Here is a 24,010-nt window from a genome sequence, read left to right on the forward strand (position 1 = left end):
TAATTTGTTTTATTTCTAACCCAACATAGAATACCTATGGATCCCTATCCTTTATGGTACATCAGATAACCGAATGGAACATAAGCTTAAAAAGCTTTACAATTTTTTGTATATCCACCATCAAAGGATTTAAGTCCTACAAATGTCACAAAAAGTGCAAGTATTGATGGCTTAAATAAAATTTTTGAAATTAAAATTAATTACTTAAATTAGTGCAAAATAACTCCATCAGACTGTTAAGCAGGTTCTTATTGAAAGTAAAAGACTCTATGAAAGAGTCATGCTCTAATATTTATTAATAATTAAGTAGATAATTAATATAAAGGGATTTCATTCAAAAATAGAACAGTTGATAGAGTAAAGAATTTTGCTATATTTGAATGAGAATTTAATTTAATTTAATATTTCACAGAACCAATATTCTCAAGTATTTATTACTTAATCTTTGAAGACACTAAATTCGAGGATTTGGTTTAGATAAATGAGGCAAAAAAAATAAAGCAAACTTTATTTCACAAAGATAAATGTAGTCAATAATTATTCATCACTATCAACAATTTTATATTTATTATTGAATGTGAAACTAAGTATATAAAACAAATCACAATTTCAACTCCAACAATTGCATTGATAGGCGATTCAAATCAAGCCTCGCTGATTCTAATTTAACGTAGCAAAAAATGAAATGTTTAATCCACAATCTATACATTTCATAAGTAAGCTTCATATGGAAAAAATAATTTCTGAAATGATTAGTTATAAAAACATAAAGAATATACTGCACCAATAACCTATATTTAGATAATGTTATTTGTTATTACTACGTTAACCCCAAATGAACATCAACTACTAAAATAATATTTTAATTTTTATATAAAATTTTTAAATAGGCCACAACGTGACATATTTTTAAGAAATATAACAAAAAAATAATTGGAAGATCACCATTGATTACCTAGTATTTTTTATAAGATTTTTGATAATTACTTCCACCATAAGTATATGTCTAATTGCAGTTACCAAAATATTTGCTAGACATCATGCAATGTCTCAAACTATATATAGAGAGAAATGCTTTATTGTCAAAAAATTGTTACAATTTGTAGACAAAAGCTTGTAAAAACTAAAAAACAAACATAGAAATAACTAAATAAATATACAAATAAAATAAAATTTCAATATACAGAACAAAACCACAATGAGGAACAAAGTTATAGGTAATAATTAGTTTATAAGTCCATAGCAAAAATTAAACCAGTCTGTAGCATGCTCGTAATTAAAGAATATTGTTAGAAGGGAATGCGAGAAAATATGATATCGATTTGATTTCAATTAGCAAGTGATTGTTCATTTTTTTTGCATTATAAAATATTGAGTCATTAAATAATTTTGAACGTGGAGTAGGTAGGTGAAGGTCGTGCTCCGCGTTCCTAAGTGGGTAGCCGTGCAACGGTCTTTCTGAAATTGAAGAATTAGGCAAACGGATTCAAAGATGAATAAGGAAGGAAGAGTTACAATTTTTAATCTTCTAAAGAAGTCCATGCAGTGAGCCCTGCTGTTTATTTCGAGTAAATATCTAACAGCTCTCTTTTGTAATTTGAAGATTCGATCAAATTGAGTCGCACCACACTTAGCCCGAAAGGGAAGGGCTTATCGGAGATGCGACTCAATAAGGGCATAATAGACTGTTAAGGAGGTGGATAAGTTCAGTTCTTTGGAAACTGATCTCAGCGTAAAGCAGGAGGAACTCAATTTTTTAGATAAGGCTGCAATATGTAACTCCCAAGAATTTTACAGATTCAACGATGTCAATGGCAGTATATTTATCAAGAAATGTCACTTGAATTTAATAAGGTAATCAAGTTTATCATACTTAAGAAATTACTGTTATAAAGTATAAAAACTAAATATTAATGGCAACCTATTAATTTGTCAATGAGTAATTTTATAACTTGATATAATGGATATAAAGTAATTTGATGAAATTGTTTATAGACTGCAAATAAACAGCTGACCGGGTTTTTTGCTAAGTTACAGTGATAATATACAGTTATTTAGCTGAAAAAATATTTTACTACTTGCCCACGAATCGCCGACAACTTTACATTCTAATATATATTTTTCTTTTAAATATCTTCTTCAGAATCAGAGATAAGAAGTTCATCATCCAAATAATCGTCGTGTCATCTAGTGATGTAAATAGTATCTGTTACAGGTACGGGCATCATGTGCTCCTTAAAATTGCATTCAGCAGTCATCGAAGTGTTCGGTGTTATGTTAACTTGATTATGTATTTTCGGACTTCGAAATAGTCCTTCACAGGTGCAGCAATCGCAGCGCCAAAAAAGTAGTAAACCTGAAAGACAAAAAAATGTAGAGGCGCTCTTATAAATGAAGTATCTAAATATTTTTGAAATTGTACTCGATTTAATATACCTGAATTTCAAAATTAACATGGTTCCATCATAGTTACAACAACTTTTATATTTAATTTTTATATTTAACATTAAAAACAACTCGCTAGTACCAGCTCAGCAAGGTTGTGTTTTGAAGTGTTGAAACATTTTATAAAATATTTATGAATAACTGCAAGACTTGATGTCTGATTTTCAACTCAATGCAGAAAACTACCCTAATAGCAATTTCAAAAGAGAGTAGAAGATTCGATAAAAAAAACTTAAAAAGAGAGACAAGTAAGAAGAAGAACTGTGTACACAGGTTCTTTTTAAAAAGTGGGTACAACAAGAAAAGAGAATTGAATCGATTGTGTGACGATTTTAAATTTTCAAATTTCAACAAAAATAAGTGGAAATTTGATTATTTTAAAATGATTGGAAACAGAGGAATTTTTTCAGAGAAATGAATATATACATAGCGAAGGCTTAGTTGGTCTTCATAATAATAAATATAAATGATTTTACAAATTTTCCACTTGGGTTTTTCTAAGTTTGGCAGTGGATAAAGCCTGTATTATAGACCAAAAGAGATCGAATTAAAATAATTATCTGAAACTACAGGTATACAAATGCTCATCACACTAAAATCTGTTAAGGAAATCTCTTTTGAATTTTCTGAGAAAACTGTATATATCAGAAGAGTAGCTACAACTGATTAATTAATTTTAAAACTAACCTGCTAGAGACCAAAAAACTATTCCCTGCCAAATATCAATAAATATTGTAGATGCTAGACTAATACTAAGTGCGACAGTAGATACATTACATAAAGGAAATATAATGGACGGCAAAATTGCTTCTTTTGATTTGTCTGCGCTATTTTGAGGCATCGCTGTTATAATTATAATTGATATGGATAGACCTAAAAGATTAAATTACATACATTAATATGCTCAAATGTCATTACAGCATCTTTGTTTTATCAGGAATTTGAAACAAAAAAAACCTTTAAATAAATTAACATACCTAAAATGCTTGGCCAATATATGTTTAAAATTCTTTGACAGTATAAAGCCAAGCAAATCGACGATATTATTATTACAATTATACAAATCACCACGATCAATGAGGTTATTCTTGTAGATCGTCTATTTTCGTTAAATTTTCCAACAGTTGCAACCTCAAATAGATAAAAATAAGAAAATGTTTTATAAAATCATGATTTTTATAAATAATATGATAATAATTACTTTTAAACCTTCTTTATATTCTTCCACTACAATATCAATGTCAGTAGAGCTACCAGAATTTTCATCATCAGTACCAGCCACTGATTCATCACCAGCTTCTGAAGCAGTATCTTCAGCAGGATCTACTGTTAACGTATTAATGCTATAATCGTCTAGAAGAAGACATTCTCGTTCTTCTAGAAGTAATAAACAATGATATGTTGTTATCAGATGTTTATATTTGAACCCTGTATCATAAATACTATTTTTCGACACAATACACATTTTTTTACTATTTAAAATTTTTGTTCTGCTAACAGAATATTTTAAATAGTCAGTAAGAAAATTGGTCTTTCAAATCCTTCTATCAGTGTATACACAAGAATATCCGCCAGAAATATTTAATAATTCTATTAAATTCACTATAAAAATGGAACTAAAGTCACTTAGAACCTATTTCTTTTATTTATAAACAGTTCTTGGTTTTCTCCACGTTGACCAGTCAATTTAACTCACTACCTGTAACGTTATCCTCTATTACAAGTTAATGAGAACACTCACACAAATACACAGACCTCAACTCACAAATAACACAAAATACTAGCAAGTTAGAATATAAATGCTGATTCCAGCTGTGGGCGCCGTACTAGGTTAGATTACTAGGTACCTACCGAACCTAGCCTAATCTAGGTTAATAGGTTGGATTACCTAAGAGCACACCATTGTCGTAAATAACGCTGCGGAGTCGCATTATGATCTGATAACGTCGCAGTCTATCGCAAAACGTTCGCAACTGATATTTTTGAAATCGGAAGATGGCGTGCTTCAAGGTAACGGAGCCCTTGCCTAATCTGTCTTGCGTCCACCATTTTATCTCAACTCCGTGGGCAGCTGTAATCCGGCATGCGATAGACGAATTAAAAATTTTGGGGCGACAGAAAAGTTTCATATTACAAGTTTTTAATTTTAAATTTGAAACTAAACGATCGAGTTGAATCCTAGAATGGTTAGGTTGAGTGGTGTATTTACATACATTTTTGTGAAAAAAATACGACAGGGTGAAGGATGCTACGTTTTTCTATAGAAGAAGTCCAAAAGCCTTCGGCGTAATATGATGCGGGCAATTAAATTATATGAAAATTAAAATTTTACGGATGATGATTTTGGCAAACTTAATAATACGCCTCATTTTAATTTTCTTCTTCTAATACCACACTTACTAGTGTAGCTAGTATTTTCATGAACTGCCATAGTTCTATAAGAAACACAAAAGTTAATTTCCAAAGCGACTATTTAACACAAGATTAATCGCTATAGATATACTGTAACTTAATACTAAAAGCACAATATAAGATCCGGAATTCCTGGTAAAAATCTTGCTATGGGCTAGGATCTCCAATCAGATGAATGGTAATCTATCTGTTCTAGGATGTTAGTTTTCTTAACGCCCTTACAGGGATCATAATTATGGGTAAAGTAGAATGTCATAATAGGTATTTAAATAACGAAGTAAATGAAATTATCATTGAATCTTAATTACAAATACACAATATTAAATAATGAACTAACACATACTGTCACCAGATATGAATCTTATTTACGTATTGAAGAAAGTTAATTTATAATTTAAATTTACCTTTTTCATAATTATTGTACGAAGATGGTTCCAGAAGTACCTGGACAAACCTAGAGATGGCAATAGTTGCTTGAAAAAGTTGTCACATTGTTTAGTATTTGTTTGGAAGCTATTAATAGTGAACGTTTTCAGTGAATTTTTAAACATGGAAAAAAAGGTCATCCTCATGTGATACAATACTTTTATTCCAAAGAGGTCATCCCAACCAATATAAAAGCTGAACTATATTCTACTCTGGGTGAGACTGCTTCTTTATTATCAACAGTAAAATATTGGGAAGCAGAGCTAAAACGAAGCCGTACGACCTGCGAAGACCAAGTAATAATGAGGTATTTCAAAAAGTGAGATATATCGTATATTGACTCAAAATTCGATGAGAAAGCTGTGCAAAAGATGAGTGCCGCGTTTGCTTACAATGGAACAAAAGCAGCGTCGTGAAGATGTTTCCATCGGGTGTTTGGCAATGCATCACAGAAATTAAGCCGAATTTTTGCGACGTTTCATAACCATGAACGAAACGTGGGTCAATCACTTCACACCCGAAAGAACATTATAAACAATGGACTGAAAAGGGAGAACAGGCTCCAAAAAAGGGAATGACCGTTCCATATGTAGACGAGGTCATGGCATCGGTATTTTGAGATAGGCGTGAGCTAATTTTCATTGACTATCTTGAAAACGGAAAAACTATCAACGGCAAGTAATATGTGAGCTTCTTACTACCACGTTTGAGCGAAGGAGTCAAGCAAAAACGGCCGCATTAGGCTAAGAAGAAAGTGTTGTTTCATCAAAACAATGCACCAGCTCACACATCCGTTATTTAAATGCCCAAAATTAATAAATTAAAGTTTGAATTGCAGCCTCATGCACCCTATTTACTAGACTTAGCCTCCTCGGATTATTTTCTGTTTACAGACTTGAAAAAATGGCTCGGTGGTCGAAGAAATGATGACGGCAGTTAATTGCTTTTTGAGGAGTTTGATGATTCTTATTATAAAAAGGGTATAGAACTTATTGATTAATAATGAGAAAAGTGAATGGAGAAAAATAATTTATTTTATTCAAAATAATAAATCAATTCCATTCAGTTTTCCCATACTGTATGATTTGTAATATTATTTTGTAAATTATGTTATTAAAATATTAAGAAAATAAAGTTTGCTATGAAAATGTCTCCAGAAGAGACAATCTCTCATGATAGATGATATAATTTATTTTCGTAAGAAAGTAAGACATAAAGGTGAGTTATTCTCCTGGAAAGTCATAAATAGTTATTAATTCAAAGAATTTTTAATTTTTCTATGTCTTCGCACGTTAAAAATTTTGCATAGATGGCGGTAGCTACGCCGTTTGCAGTAATACTTGAGTCAACACCACTTATTTTCAAACAAACATCAGTAACATTTTAATATTAAAGGGGATTTCAATTTTTTATTCAAAAATTAAAACTGAAATATAAATCTTAACACACATTATTCTTGTATCCTCAAACTAAAAACATATCTTGTGAAAGAAGGACAGCGTATTATTAAACAAGAGTAACAGATGTGAGAAAAGAATGCTGTTTAAAGAGTCTCGTATTCAACTGTAGTGTAAGTCATGTGACAATTTTTACTTACCAATTCTTCTTCTTCTAGTGGTTAATTTTTGTGTGATGTTTTTTGGAGAACCAAGCTTATGAATATAATATGGTTTTTTCTTGAACCAATTTCTCAATTTCTCCTTGATATTCAACAAGTTAAAATTACTTCTTATTAAAGGTGTCCCACCGTTTCCATGAAGTTTACTGTACTGGACGTTGGTGTTATGAACTGAAATTTTGAGATTTTTGTTGACAAATACATCCGACTGTAAAGAGCTCATTCGAACTATATAAGAAAATTTCAGCTTTTTTCTAAGAAAGCAACAATTTTTTTGTTCCTACGAACAAAATTCTAATGAACGAGGGTGTTCATTAGTACCACTTCACTCACATTTATAATATGAATGAATATGAATATAAATTGGTCATCGTTATGTGATACGACACTTTTATTTGAAAGGCATTAGACCAAACAATATAAAAGCTAAACTAGATTCTACTCTGGGTTAGATTGCTCCATCGTTATCAACAGTAAAATATTGGGTAGCAGAGTTTAAATGAGGCCGTACGACCCGCGAAGACCAGCATCACAGAGGTCGATCAAATGAGGTGACGACTCCAGAATGGTGAAGAAAATTCACAAATCGGTACTGGATGATTGTCGACTGTATGTGCGCGAGCTAACAGACATAGTGGGCATTTCAAAAGGTGTCAAAAGGTGTGGTACATCGCATATTAACTGAATATTTGGACATGAGAAAGCTGTGTGCAAGATGGGTGCAGATTTGCTCACAATGGAACGAAAACAGCGTCGTGAAAATGTTTCCATCGAGTGTTTGGCAATCTTTCACAGAAATAAAGCCTAATTCTCGCGCCGTTTCATAACCATGGATGAAACGTTGGTCTATCATTTCGAACTCGAAACAGAAGAACAATTAAAACAATGGGGTGAAAAGGGAGAGCCGGCTCTAAAAGAGGCAAATACAGCTCCACACTTATTGCAACATTCGAGCGATGAAATCGAGTAAAACCGGCCACATTTGGCTAAGAAGAAAATGTTATTTTATTAAGACAATGTATCGAGTTACACATCCTTTATAGCAATGGTCAAAATTAATGAATTAGTTCGAATTGCTACCTCATGCAACCCAATTCGCCGTTTTCTTTATTGTGCCAGGTACTTCTGGGACCATACTAGCAATTAAGTTACCTTCAGAAATAGATGAGAACAGAAAATTGTGTGTGTCTATGGTCTCTCAAGATAATTATCAAAACACGCTTGGTAGTAGTGTGGCAAGTGGTAATAGTGTGTTCAGTACGAATATTACCAGCCCCAGATCTAGGTAATTAGCTTTCATATTCGACTGTATTTATTATCTATTATCCTGTTGAGCTTTTCCCTATCACAGCAGCAAAAACTCAATGATGAAGAGGACACATTGATATTACATAAAGGTCTAGTATAAACGCTGTAGAAAAAAGGGAAATAAATCGATTCAAATTATTAAGAATCTCGATAGGTTATTAATTTTTGAAAAATGAATCAAAAAGTAATGTTTCTTTTCATTCTTGATAATTAAAATTCAAAAAGATTAGGAATGCATGAGCTGAATTCTATTTTTGACAAATGGAATTCCCATTTTTAAGAAATCAAGTCAGTTTCCTTTTGTTCGGGGGAAATAGGGGTAACAGTTCATATAACTGTATAGCCAAAGAGGAATTTTTATATTTTTACTCACCTAAACAATCATAATTAATCTCAGGTTTATATCTATTATAAACTAACTGGCAGGATACCAAAGCGCATTTAAGAAGTGCTGCTGTGTTTAAGAGTTTGATTAAATGTGCTAGTGGACAAGCGAAGGCTAATATGGCAGACAGACTTCCTAAAATCAAGAAAAACATATATATTATAAAGAATGTATGGATATAATTTGTATAAACATGTCCATTTCTACGACTTAGAAGATGATTCCATTGGGATGTAATAATTGATGGTGTTCTATTCCACTTCGATATAAATAGAGCTCGTGGAGTAGAGCTCAAAACACACTTCCCCCAAAGGAAACATCTCATGAAATAAATCACAATTTCTTGTTTTAGTAGTCCAGGTTTCTAACCCAGATTGTATTTAAGATTAGACGTACCTAAGGGCTGCTCAACGAAATGTTTGTATATTCATAGTGAAGTAATTTTTCAAAAGCAGCCAATAGCAGTTCAATCACCTATAGATATATTTAATACCTCATTGATAACTCTTTCTTCTTGTTTATTGTCTCTCCAACATAAATTAAGATACTATAGGAAGGTTGTGAAAAGTCAAAGAAATAAAATAGGATGAGTTGAAAAATTTTAAAAAATAAAAGAAATTTTATAAAACGTTAAGAAAACAAAATACTTAGATCTTACCTGCTGCAAATATAGCGAGAATGGGAGCTCCCGTCACTACAGTTCTGTATTGAATAGACGGTACGAAAATCCTCCATTCTTTACTGCCAAGTTTAACAAAAGCATTGTAAACCATTGGTAAAATTTGTATTAATAACAGACATACCACAAAAATAGTACAAGCAGACATAATTGGTCGTGCCCAATCAACGTCACGACTTTCAAAAATTTGTACAAGTGGAATTGCTGTTCCAACAAGTTCTCTAAAAAATCAAAATCAGTATAAGTGAAAAGACTTTTTGGAGTAGTAGCAGCCTCAGTAGACAAGATTTTTACTTTTCAACTTTTTCATAATCAAATAAATGAATGCTCACCTCTTACATACAGTTAAAGTACTAGATTTATATTGAATTATTTGAATCGGTTTTGTATGACAAAATATGATTACGTAGCTTAAGAATAATCGACTTGCCAAATCTCTTTGTTTGGATTTGTAGGAACTTTGTGGAATTGCTGTAGATTTAGATCTTCTCTAAACTTCCTAATTAATTTTGTAGATAACTTGGTACTGTTATGTTTATTCAGTACCGTAGAAAATTTATGCGATTCTCTCTTCACTTAAATCGATATATACTAGGTTAAAAATCTGTTGTAATATACAGAAGAATTTCTGATTGATTGTGAGAGACGTCAATTGACCCTTAAACGTCACTACTTTGTATGTATTCAAGATTTTGATCATTTTTTATCGGCCATTAGAAGAACAGAATACCGTCTTCTTCCTTCTTCCATAATAGGTCTAACGCCTTATTCTTCTTCGATAACTTTCTTCATCTAGATTATTCCACCTCTTTCAGGGTCGACCTCTAATCCATGATCCAAGATAACATTTATCTCTTGCTATTTTTACTAGTATCGTCTGTCTGTCTATTTATATGTTGATTTGCATTGTTTTAACGCTGTGGTTAATGTTTCATTCTTTTTCGAGTTCCGCTTGAGAATTTTCATTTTTGTAAGGGTCATTATAGGTCTGATTGTCGCTCTGTAAATTCGTGCCTTTGATTCATAACTGATTATGTCAATTCTATGGTACTTGTATCTCATTCTCTATTGTATTATTTAACCTTCTAGTTCTAATTTGCATTTAATGGACTCTTTGGATGTTGTCCTGTATATAGTTTTTTCAGTCGAGATAGTTATATTATACTGTTTTCCTATGAGATGAAAGATATTTAATTATCTTTGAAGATCATCTTCATTTTCGGCACATATCATGGCGTCATCGGTATAGCACAGGATTTTGATTTCCCTATCACCCTTTCCGTAACCTTTGTCTAGCCGTACCTATTTCATGGTTTTATCCACTATTATGTTGAATAAAATGCGACTAAGCGGGTCTCCTTGTATGATACATCTATTGACTGGTATGGGTTTTGTTTGTTTACCGTTAATGCGAGCCTAAATTTGATTGTCTTAGTATGTGTTTTCGATAATCTGGATCATATTGATAGGTATGTTTCTATTGCAAAATAGTTGAAAATCATATTTCACTTTAAACGTTCAAAGGCTTTTAGGAGGTTACAAGAATAGAATACTGTTAAATGAAATAAGGGAAAGACAGTTTAGATAAGGACAAACATTAAAATTAATTTGCTTCAAGAAAATTTCTCGAGCTCGTGACTAGACTATTGTAGAGTGTAGGAAGGGTAAAGTTACGCTTCAATCTCAAATTCTAATACCAGAATTGTTTTCAAAGAAATCAAAGAATTTTCTTGTGTTGAAATTTTGTAGCTAGCTTATCCGAAGCTACTTCCTCTTTCTCGAAGTCTGTACTGTACAGATAGCGATATTTCTTAGATGTGAAAGCATAAAAGTTCCGAAGGATCTTTTTGTGATGATCCTGTCCGAGAAGCATCTGTCAGTAATTCTCTCTCAGATTTTTCTATCTCTTGGAAATCTTGCTTGTTGGTGCATCCTATACCACAAAAAGGTTGCGTTCCAGTGAATAGCTTTTGCCATTGGTATGCTTGCACGAGTACGTGATAACTCAGACCAGATATGAATCGATAAATGGTAATACAAGCTCTTGTAGCAGCGTGACTAGCAAAATTGATCGCTATATACATTTCAATCAATTCTTCCATACACCTTTCAAAGGCATATATTTCTCTAGATTCCGTTCCCAATATCCAATTAAGGTGTAATTTATACAAGAGAATAACGTTGCTTGTTTTTTAATTATCTCATTAACTTGGATAAAAGCTTCTTGGGGAGATCTATCTATCACCATAATTACTCCAAACACAAGCGAAATTTTGTACTCTTTTGAGGTTTACCCTATTCCGATATGGCAGACCACGTTTCTTGGATAATTAATAATATTTAAAGCAATATTTCAAGGTTACAGCTCCAGTTTATACCTGAGAAGTTTTTCCACTATATCAGAGCGGAGACTTTTTATTATATTTTAGAAATTTTATTTTATCTCTACACCAATGAATGAATTTTAGGAGTTACTGATCTTAATCACATATCTCTCCTGAGAGATACTGAATACACTGTTTACACCACCACTACACTAACACTCACAATTACACTGTCTGACGGGCGTCTCGATAACCAAGTTATCGTCTTCAGAGACTGAAGGTTTACTTTTGAAACGCGCAACAGATGTAATTGTGAGTATTGGTGTAGTGGTGGTGTAAACAGTGTATTCAGTATGAATATCGCCAATGGTTCTAGCAACTACAACTTATTTCTATTCGTTTTCAAGGAACTGAACCCTATTTTTGAGATTAATGAATATCTAAAACTTACTTATGATGTTTCATCATAGAAAATATTATTGCAGTTGTTGTATAAATGATCAGAGGTGTAAAAATTATTGCAAACATTTTTGGACTTCCATTTCTATTTACTCTTGGAAAAATATGTACAAATCCATAAAAACATTTCGATGCAGCTTTCAAAACCTAGAAATGACAAATACTTTTTCTAGAGGATGCAATTACGACTCAAGTTACTTACTCTTCTGAATGTATGTACTTTAAAACTTTCGCACCATTTTTTGAAATTTATCACAGTGTAGAGGCTTCCAGTAATTGTAAAAAATACAAAACCACATAATAACGTTACTATAACTAGTACGGATATAGTGTGAGATCCCTAAAATAATAGCAATCCTTAAAATCGCTTGAAGCTATTTATAGTATACCTATATAAAATAACACTAAAAACGTTGGCTTTAAATTAATGTTAGTGAAAGTTTATGCAAAATATCGCTAGTTTTACTAAATATCATCATATGCAGTTCTGAAAATTGTTAGTGACCAAACAAAGCTCTTCTCTGTGTTCTGTTATCTGTATGACCGACTAGATATTTCGATTTTTCCAGTATCTGTTGTTCATCCAATTGGATTGCTTTGTTCTAACCACGATTTTGCGATCTAAAAATTCTTGGAGCTACATTCTGATTCAAATTATCTTCCAAATTATTTGGTTAGGATCGGAATGAGGATGATCTACAGATAAAGCTAGACAAATTCGAAGGAGGGACGTAAATATAGTCACAGAAAACTAAATAAGAACCAAGAAGTTTCAAATTCGCTGTATACGCTTAAACAGCGAATCAGATTATTAGTTTCATGTACCTTGACGTCAACATTACAAGTAGTAGAAATATAACAAAAGTAGTGGCCTTTTAAGGACATGATATGGGAAAATATGAATACACCAATTATGAGAAAAGGAAGAATTTACTGGAAAACGTTGTGAGATTTGTGATGACATATATTGGATGTTGGAGAAACATTAACGGACCCAGTAGTTAAAATCATCAACAAACAGATGAAATAACAGTGCATATTTTACTAGAAGAGCAACGGCATAAGACAAATTAGCAGGGTACAAGATAACTTAGAATCTGGTAGCAAAGTTGTCAAAGACCACTGATTCGTTCGACATGATTACCGAGGTGTAGAAGTACGTAGAACCACGTCATGAGAAAAGGGATAGAAGAAGAAGTTTGTATACAAGACAAATTATTCTCATCTTTATTGCCTGGCATAAATTGCGTCCTAAAATATATATGCATTTATTATAGACTCCTTTATCTAATTATTGACGTAAATCGAAGGAACCGCTTCTTTGTTCCCCGCCCTCTATATAGGCAGGGAATAGAGTTCGGTTCCAGTATGTTGAAAAATGGTTTACTTTCTGGACCTCTCTATCTTATTTTTAATAGTTAAGTGAGTATTATTTCTTCAAGTGTTTGCCCAAAATATACCATTTCTCATAGAACCACCAGAGAAAAGGTCTCGGAAGATAATGAGTCAGATAATATACTTGTGATTATTGGTTCACTATAGATACGAAACAGTTCCTGACTCAAACTCAGTACGTTTCAATTTTTAAGAAATTCCTTATTCCGTAATATCGATGCAAATATACTGTATACTGTAGTTCAATATCAATTGGTTTGAATGAAAATTGAATATTATTATTTTTAGAAATAATAATATCTATCAATAAAACAAAATTATTACTTTATATAATACAACTATATAACAAAATATTATCGATTGAATGTTCTATTTTACTATGCAAACAAGCAGGGAATAAATTTCTCTGTAATTTTTTAACCTCAGAAACTTTTGATCTATAATGTGAAACTTATTTACCTCAAGGCCCAACATGAACAGAATCGTAACCACAACAATGATGGTTACTCCTAAAACATCCGGCCACGGTTCTCCTAGGGAATGTTGTTCCATTCCGAAAAGGAACTCTCGAAAGTGCCCTTTGCTAATATAATCCACAGTGGCACTAGCCAGGCGAGCACATGTAGCGGCTGCTACTAAATTTGTTAAAATATCTAACCACAGTATCAGAAATTCTAGTACATCTGTAAACTTTTTTTTTCTGTATTGTTCCTGCGGTATCGAAGTAGTATAAGAACATAGTCCTAAAAATATGAATTAATAATTTAAGAAAATAACATTATATGAATATTAATTTTTGAACTTCATTTTGTTAATGCGTCTGTTAATTATACTAAATTCGTCTTTCATATTGGTAGAAAATTTATTGATGATCCTGTATTATTGTAGATGCACAGATTTTTATTAATTTTCAGCAATCTACACTGATATTTAACTCTACTCGTTCATTAACCTATAAACTGAATGTTCATGATACACACAATTGCTAATTTTCTGACTTTACGGTGTATTATAAATGATGTCGTTTTCCAATGTTTTCCACTTTTTTTATTTAATAGACATATTAAAATAAAACTTCAATATTCGAAGTATAGTCCATCGTATTCTATAGTTTATACCATTTTTTTGGCAGAGCAAGGAGATGTTAACACAACTCTACTCGATGTTTCGCTTGGATCTCGCTTAATTCTTTCATACATTTTACTTAATGATATCCTCAATGGAGTCTGATAATCTACTGTTTCCCTTTTAACCTTAATATCCGATTTCAAGTACTACTAATTTCGCACTCGATACTAATCATTAAAAAAACGTACCAGGTGGAAATTATATTATTTCAATATATTATTATGAATGAGGTGAGCTTTATCAGTCAAATTAGAATAGTAGTTACAAAAAACTTCAGGAAAATTTGAGGTGTTCAAGTGCCTAAAAATTCAAATAAAATTTGTGTCGCGAGATTGTAGATGCACTCACAAACAAACAACGAAATACAGTAACGAAGAAAATGGGAAAAAAACTAATTCGAATCGTTCTATCCAACTGTTAGGTTCATTTACTTGATTGTTTGAAAAATCTTTTCTCATTCTAAGAGAACAAGACACCCTAACTCTTACTGGTAGACTGGAACATGAACAAGATACCAAACTAATTTTTTTACAGCATTCCAATGCTCTATTTGAAACAGGGCTCTGCGATGGTCATTCTAAGATCTGTATGTTGACGCATTACCTTTAATAAAATTTTTCAGGTAGTTACAGACCGCAGACGAGTGGGAGCCAGCGTGTTTCAAAACCTATACTTGCCAAAAAAATTTTTATCTACGCCCAAATCGCTCTTTTGTAGAGATGGTATAATGAGAAACTCTCCAGTCTGCACCATACTCTGCGGATTGTAAGCACACTCGACTTTCAGCTGTTAACGTCACTATCTTCAGTTGGAGACTGAGCGTGATGTGAAATAATAGCGGTGTCAAAAGCCAATCTTGTTCTAACGATTAAGGCGTGAATTCTGACACTTCTAATAATTTTGAGTTGATTACTTAGCTCTCTCTATTAGTTCATTTTAGGTTTCTTGATACCTTTTGTTGGAAAAAGCGCCCACCCCTCACTTTTTGCTCATATCCTGCTTCGATGACGTTTATGACATGATGTTTAAGACTTTCCTGACATATCGAACTAATCAATACGAAAGAATAAACCAGCAGATAGTCATGTAATATAATAGAGTCTAGCTACAACTACTTGGTATAAGGGGTTCTAAGACAAGTCCTGATATTTTTTGGAAACATTATATAGGGTATTTCAAAGATCATACAACACTTCGATTATTAAAAAAGGTATCAAATTACAAATTTGATATTACAAATTACATGTTACAAATTCCAAAAAGCTTGAAAAAATTAAGTCAATAGTTGAACCAAATCGTGTGAATATATCTCATTGTATCAGGAAAGTGATTTAAATTGAATATTCATTATTATTTTGAATAGAATAGACGTTTCCAGAGATACTAATTTTAAGAATAATATTTATCATAATTAAATTTGAACATTAACGACTAAAGATGGTATTCATATGTTCTTTTTAATAATGTATTAATTATTGAATTTATCGTACCAATGCGAGGAATATTGATGACAATAAAATAATATTTCCCCAAATAAATGTCTTTATGTGCTAAATAGTTATTATAGTGAGAAATCAATTGTCATCAGTACAACCCCACTTCAGAGTCATCGAGCACTTTGAATTGACAATATGGTACTAAACAGGCAAATAATTGTGTATAGAGGAAGATATGACATACCAGCGGTTGGTGGAGAAAAATGTAATAGCATTAACCATAGACAGAGACCGTTTCCCATAAGCAATACTGTAGAAATAAAGTAACTAGAAATTGATGTGTTTAATACACAAATCGATATTATTCGAAATAAAATGATAAAAAACTGGAAAAGGGTGACTAATAGACAATCCCATACTGTACGGTATCCAATTGAGAAATGTGTTTAGTTCAATCTAGAGAGGAGCTATCGCAAATAGGAGTTCATCATTCTGCTCTAATCTCTAATATCCTAAAATCCAACTCGCTTGGGATTGTCCAGAAAAATTAAACGAGCTAGGCAAGAAAAACACAATTGCCCAACAATGAATTCCGGGACTCATTGGAGCAAAGGGAAATGAAGTAGCTGATAAGCTCGCTAAAGTGGGGGCAGACAAGCCCTTCATGGGACTCGAGATTTTTCTGTGGTATTAGCTACAGAGCAATGGAGAAAGTACTGGAAAAGGTAGGGGCTGAGACAGTCAAAGTCTCTTCTAAGAAACTATAACCAGAGTAGATCTGCTGAATCAACCTAAGTGAGAACAATCTATGAATACTAACTGGAGTTCTATCGGGGCACTGTCGTCTTAACAAATACCTAAAGACGCTAGACCTAGAAGATAATGCGGCGTGAAGATTCTCTCGAAGTGTGAAACACTAAGAAACACGAGAGCACTAAACCTGGGAGTGCTTGTTTCAAAAATTATAAGTCTTCTCTGATTTATTGCGAGAATAAACATTTTAATGGTCCTTTTTTATTATTAATAATTTTGTTCTCTCTTGTTTCACATCTCAGGCGGTAGTAAATTATTGTCATGGATTTCCTTAACTGCGTATTAAGAAATGATATGCTTAAGGTTAAATTTATATTAATATAGGTGTTTTATCGATGTATAGTAACTTGCAACTTACCAAACGCCATAAATACGAATATTTATTGAAAATCAATTTTATCAAAATCAACAGATTTTTATAACAATGAAACATATAATTTGAGATATACATGAAGCTCTCCGTACAATGAAACAAAAAAATAAATATAATACAATACAAGAGGTCTCAATACCGGAAAAACGAAGACAAGCAAATACGGGTATATATACTATACGGCCGCTAGTTTGGCGTAGATAAACTGTTTTCTTACATTGCTTAATTGTAGAGATAAACTTCACTTAGCTTCGTGCTACTTTGCGTCGTCTCGCTCAGTTATTAGAGTTAGTGTTAGTTTCTGGCCAAAGTCCAAGGAGAGATATTACAACACAATATAATAACATCTCGCACGACTGCTAGACATGCACTTCGAACTTCATCGAAGCGAGTGGTGTACTTAGTGAGTTATTATCTAAGATCTACGCCATAATGGCGGCCGTAGAGTAAATAATTGGTTTTTCTACACGTACCCGTGCTAGCTTTTGTTGGTTTTTATCAGTAGTGGAAGTGTTTTTGTATTGTTTTTTTTGTTTTATGGTGTTAAGAGGACATAAAGATACTATTTCAGTAGAACTGAGGATTTTGACTGTTCTTTTTAGTCAGTATATAAAAATTCGAAAACTTGTGGCCCTTTTTTGATTAAATTAGAGGAGTTTTTTGGACATTAGTTTTTACTGTTGTACTTAAGTTTAAATATTAAGTTTATCAAACAAGAGTGAGGACTTTCCGATGCTTAAAAGTCATATCTTCAGATAGTGTTGACCCCTTTCCTTTAAATGAAAAAAAACTTTATCAGAATCCAGCTGATTTTCCACTATTTTCCACTATTGGTATTATCGCATACTTGGTAACAACAACTAGATACAAATAAAAACATTCCAAAACTCATCTGAAATACATTCAAGATGGATTTGTAACCGATTGCTGCTTATAGTCTTGTGTATAATATGACTAAAATTATTCGGGAATTTTATAACTACACGTGTTTTAGACCACATGTATTTGAGTAATACCGAGCATTAATTTCAAGAGGTAATAGAAGCAGCTGTGACCACTTTGCACCTGATCATTGATAAAATTCAAAATCGTCTATTAAAACGAGCAATGGTGTAGCTAATGAAAAAAATCTTACCCGAAAGGATCGATACTATAGCAGCGACAAAAATACATATTACCGTTTCCGCTCCAGTGTATTCTGAAGTTACCAAACTGATTAAAACGAAGAGCCCAAATGACCAATGAGTTAAACAATATACAAAATCTTGTAAAATACCCATTTAATGATCTGAAACAAATTAAATTTATTCAGTTCCCTGCATATGCATAGAATTCATAAGAAATAAATAAATCTTACGCGTCAATATTGTATCGTCATGATATTTGCTTTATTTATTACATGTAAGAACGAAATAATTATAATCAGTGGTAGTTATGGATACATAACAGATTTCTGATAATTAGATATTGAAATAATAAGTACAGACATTTGATTATATACAATAAACAATAAGAAATACTAGCTGTGTTTGTAATGACATTTCTCCAAAAGTTTAACTAGATTCACCAGCTGCAGTTTACCACCATACCGGTAATGTGGAAATGTTACTTATTTATTTGTCTATTTATAGTTCTTCCAATATCAATTGCAGATTATAAAAACACTTGCCGATAATTCAGTTTGATCTGTCTACCATAGGCGTTGATACCTCATTTTACAAATTTATTATTTTTAGAAATACTTTTAAAAATATGTATATCTATTGCGAGAAAAAATTCGTTATATCGAATCATTATTATTTGGACGGTTTTATACGCTGTTATTTAGACAGATGCACTTAATTATAGTCCTAATTGGAACTTAGAAAAAAATCATTTTTATACCTCGCTAGCTTGCTACAACTGATTATTAAATTATAGAACGCAAATAGACGAGTCCTGGAGACTGATTATATTTTCGTAATTCTGATTTTATGTTTTCCCATATTAACTCTATAAGGTTTAATATGCAGTAGTAAGGAGGTAATCTGAGAAGAGTATGACCCTTTTCTTTGCACAGCTTATCAATATAATAAATTGCCTCTAACTTTGGACCTTTAACAACAGTAAGCAATTTTTTGCTTTTTGTGCCTTTTTTACGATCGCTGACAGGAATATTTTTTTTCAGACTTAAATGCTACAATTTGAGCTTTGTTTCTTGATATCTTCAGGAGTTGCCGCGAGTAGTAGGATGCGTTCTTCATAACGATTACTGATTGCCGTGGAATGATAGGTAAAAGCTATTCATTAAACCACTTTTCAAATAATTCTGCTGTCATATCTTCATGATAATCAGCTGCACAGTTTTAAATTTTCTGAGCAGATCTTAATGAAGTATTAGGCATGAAACCGCCTTTGCTTCCAGCGGGTACTATTATAATGCGTTTTCCTGCCCATTCAAATAGCAATTTTTACTATTGTGAACCCAAACGAAATTTACTACATTGTGACTGTCAAACCATGTTTCATCTAGATAATTTATGTGTATATTAGAACTACGGTAGTCTCTTATCTGACGTAAATAATCTTTTCACCATCAAATGATCCTAGCCGATTCGATTATTGCCATCCGTTTATTTAGTTTTTTGTATTTAAAACCACATGATGACAAAACGCAATATTTCTAAATTGGTATAATTGTATTCTGGATAATCTGCTACCTATTGCTGTATTACTTCTAATGTCGCAACCCTGTTCTCCTTATTTAAACTATAAATTGTCTATTATCAGATTACTGAATATTTTCCTTTTTTAAATATTCGAATATATTTAAAATAACTTGCTGTTTATATTTATCTAAATCTTTATTATTAAATTCATAACTGTCGTTATTCTCACTACACTGTGTAATTTCATTGTCTTCATTCGCCCATGGTCTAAAGAACACCCTTATTTCTAATTATTTAAAGAAATTTATGATTTAAATTAATCTCGCCAAGCGACGCCAATGTCTGCTATGAATATTTCGAAGAAATTGTGTACATACAGAAATGCATTTATGTTTACGATTCGATGTTTTGATTGGTAAACAGTGGAGATGAGAGTCTACGTGGACTGACTATTTGTTAGATATTTCCCGAATTTTATACGGGAAGTAAACATTATTTTTCATTTCTTAATTTGGTATGAGTGCCGTGCGCGTATTTATGGAATATTGATTGATCCTGGCATAACTGCAGGTGTATGTCAGACCACCCTGCCTACTAAGTAATTGCGTGCCTTAATTAGTCCCTTTCTGCAACTGTAGGCTACCCCATAGATTCTGGGTACCTGATATCTTCGATCTGATATGGGATGAAGATATAAGAGGGAGCAAGAATAAACACACTGGAACAAACATCCAGGAGACCCGCAAAGAGGAAAAAATGCCACGACATAGTACAACAAGTCATCTGAACAATATATTTAAGCAACAAAGTAAATCTACGAGGAAAACTTATAACCTAAAAAAATCGCATTTACTTCAATGTCGGAACTAGAGGATCGCTATTAAGAAAGAAAGCAATTCCGGAGGTTTTGTAATAATAAAGACGTTGGACGCAATAATCAAACTAGGTAGAACTAGAAAACAAAATAGAATAAAATACGAAAAGAGAAGTAAGAGAAATAATAGCAGAATTAAAGATTGAGATACTTAATAGGAATTCTATTAAGGGATGGCGATGAAACGATTATGATAAGTTACTAAACCCAAAAATACCAGAAAATTATCAAGAATGGAACGACTAAGATAACCTCGAATGGGATGAGGAACACTACTTGATACAGCAGACCTAATAACCAAAGTGGTCTTTGTAGGTCCAGTTGACTCAAACATGACAAAAGGTATACAAAACCAATTTAGAGAAAGGTGACATCAATTAATGGAAATACAAGAAGCATTTGGAATATAGGAAAATACAAACACGATCAAAACGGCCTAAAGAAGGGAAGAAATAACGAAAAAAATTATAAAAATTTCCCACAATGGGAACGGAAAATATATATATGAAAATAACTTTTCTATTCTCCAAAAACGGTGCACATGAGTTTTCTAGGAGTCAAGATTTGCTTAGGTTGGAGACGAAATGTGCCTTTATTCCATAGACTGTCGTTTCTAAGGTGTCGTAATGTACCAAGGTTTCATCCCCGTGACTAACCGAGAAAGAAAATCATTACCGCATCATTGTAGCGTTTCAAAAACTGGAGTTAGCTACCCAACATAAAGAGTTTGAAATTTCAGTTGTTCAGTTCTTAACTTAGGTTTCTCTCCACTTGCGTAAACCAGTTCATCGGTAACCAAAGACAGTCCACATCTTTTTTCCTCATGCATTTGATCACGTCTTTCATTGAACTGTATCTCTCATCTAATCATCGAATCACTCATAGCATTTTGTCCGTAAACCTCGCATATTTGCCAATTAACTTTCTTTGAATTTAGAAAACGAATGACAAATCTGATTTCACGAGCGGCGGCATTTTCAATTGATACTGCGATTATAAAGAAGCATTATAAAGAATACGTCGGCAGCAGCGATTTGGAAATGGCATATATTTCTTTTGCTTGAAGAGTAATTGCCGCGTTTGCTCGGAACTGCGATCGCTGTCTCGGATAGCAATAGAAATGGGCTTACTGTAATGTTTTTCTTATTTATTTGAACTATTTCTAACGGTGGGATGAATTTATACACACTCTCTCTTACTTATTCCCCCACTTACACTAGACACTATGATATTGAAATTATCACTACTCATATAGTTGAGTATTCGCTACTTTTAAAATTTATTAAAATTCAAATGTTACTTCTTACGGTTTCGTTCCGTTCACTATGACACCATGAATTAGAAATTGAGTTCTCGATGCTAAACAAGCACGTATTTATTTCAGAAAAGAATTTCTAGAATTCTAGAAAGTACACAAACAAATGAATAAATAAAAATGCCTTCCTAGAAATTGGTTCTGTATAAACAAATAGCCACTGTGTTAAAAACATGTGAACAAACAATTCCGAGAATTTTTTTGTATCCAACGCGTTCACCAAATTTTTGACTCTTCCATCATGACCGAACAGGACCGGCTTCACGATCAATGTCTTAAACTAGTTCATAACATTACCTCATAGCTTTATACTTGAGTACTCTACATCGATGACCATTATTCCCGTTTTATCGCCTCTAATTAGAGGAAACAATATAAAGCATTTCCTGAGTACAACCACAACCCCAGCGTTTTTACCATAAATACAGTAAATTTTTTCGTGTAGCTATGGTTTTTAATTCTATATTGTCTTCCTATGAATATCCACAAAATTTCGCACATCCCAGTTGAATAATACTGCAACGACGTAAATCGGAAGGTAGGTGGATTATTCAACTGGTTACCTTTAGTTGGTAGTTTATCAAGGGATTATATAATAAAGGAATTATGTAATAATAATTTTTGAAGGTTCTGCGGCATTGTACCGTTTATGCACTCCTGTTTAATGTATTTCAATTATAGTTAATAATTATGAAAGTTGATAACATCTGAAGCAATTCAATTGAACATTCACGAATTTGTAAACATAGTCCTAATTTCAAGTATTTCAAAATATTTTGATTCCTCTAATTTTCTAAATAAATTGAATAAAGGTCTTCAAATTAATTTATTAACTAGTAACTGGTTAACAGGAATTTGTAGGTAATATTTTTTGATTCTAATTTTTGAACAATTCATAGGGCAGGGTTAACTAAATGTATTTGAGTGGGTATTAAAGAAATTCTTATATGACAATCTCACTTTTTGTTAGTTTCAAGTAAAACTAATGGAGTTGGGAGCGTTTATTGAAGCAATGACCTATTTTTGTCTGTCCGTATTCATACTTATACATTAATTAGTAAATTTGAGATTCTATTTATAATATACAATTAAAGAAGCCATGGAAGTTGATAACTTATTATTACAATACTTTATTACCAGAAAAATGTGTCAAAAGAATTGGTGATTTTTGAGCAGGAATTTTATTGATACTGAATATTATTACTCAGAATAATTTTAAAATGACTCTATGTAATCGCTACATATATCCTTTCATCTAAATCGAATGCCACACAAGGCAGTATTGATCTGTTTATGATTATATTTAATATTTATGAAGGATAAAAAATCACCAATCATTTCTGAAAACTTACCGTTTACTGCAATTTCAAAAACACAATTGAAACACATTCTATCTTAAAAAACAGTTTTCGTACGAATTTTACTGACTTTTTTTTGAGAACTTGGTGTCATTTCAACGACGCGGTACCTGCTCTCCTGCAATCTTTCTGCATTACTAAATCAATAATTTCGTTAACGCAGTCGCCACTGAGGGCACATGGCACATTTTGTCTATTGGAAAGAAAACGGGATCATGCACGTGGTTGTCGTCGAATACTACGTGATGATAGGATTAACCGGAAAACATTGTCTTCGCTATAAAAATTTCGAATTGGGAATTTACACTGTGAAAAAGTTCTTCGAACGATTAGTCGAAATGAACTTTTCGTCTGTATTGATTAATATGAAACTGTCTATAAAACATTAAAGCAAGAATAAAAGAAAGCGGAATATATTAATGATGAATATAAAAGACAAGGGAAGAAATTTGAAAAATATTAAAAGAATACTTCGAAGAGCTTGAAGCACCAGTCGGTAGACATAGGCATTAATAGAGATTTTAAGAAGATAAGAACAGAAGAAGTGGTAGAAGCTATTAAAACATTAAAACAAGAAACAGCGAAAGTAGAAAAAATAACAATTAATGAAATAT

At 32.3% G+C, this 24,010-nt stretch overlaps 1 protein-coding gene across 1 annotated transcript; it reads right to left on the reverse strand.

Moving 5' to 3' along the window:
- Window positions 1-491: 491 nt before the first annotated feature.
- Window positions 492-23,535, reverse strand: LOC130442620 (probable cationic amino acid transporter). Its single transcript, XM_056776901.1, has 12 exons — window positions 23,391-23,535; window positions 18,337-18,489; window positions 13,911-14,194; window positions 12,259-12,396; window positions 12,049-12,203; window positions 9,253-9,494; window positions 8,583-8,729; window positions 6,881-7,072; window positions 3,647-3,822; window positions 3,423-3,576; window positions 3,133-3,318; window positions 492-2,356 (listed from the first exon to the last, which is right to left on the reverse strand). The coding sequence occupies exons 2-12, from the start codon at window positions 18,479-18,481 to the stop codon at window positions 2,184-2,186; spliced, it is 1,992 nt and encodes a 663-aa protein (XP_056632879.1). The 5' UTR covers window positions 18,482-18,489; window positions 23,391-23,535; the 3' UTR covers window positions 492-2,183.
- Window positions 23,536-24,010: the final 475 nt, after the last annotated feature.

This window comes from Diorhabda sublineata, chromosome 4, assembly GCF_026230105.1.
Source record: "Diorhabda sublineata isolate icDioSubl1.1 chromosome 4, icDioSubl1.1, whole genome shotgun sequence".
NCBI classification, from domain to species: domain Eukaryota; kingdom Metazoa; phylum Arthropoda; class Insecta; order Coleoptera; family Chrysomelidae; genus Diorhabda; species Diorhabda sublineata.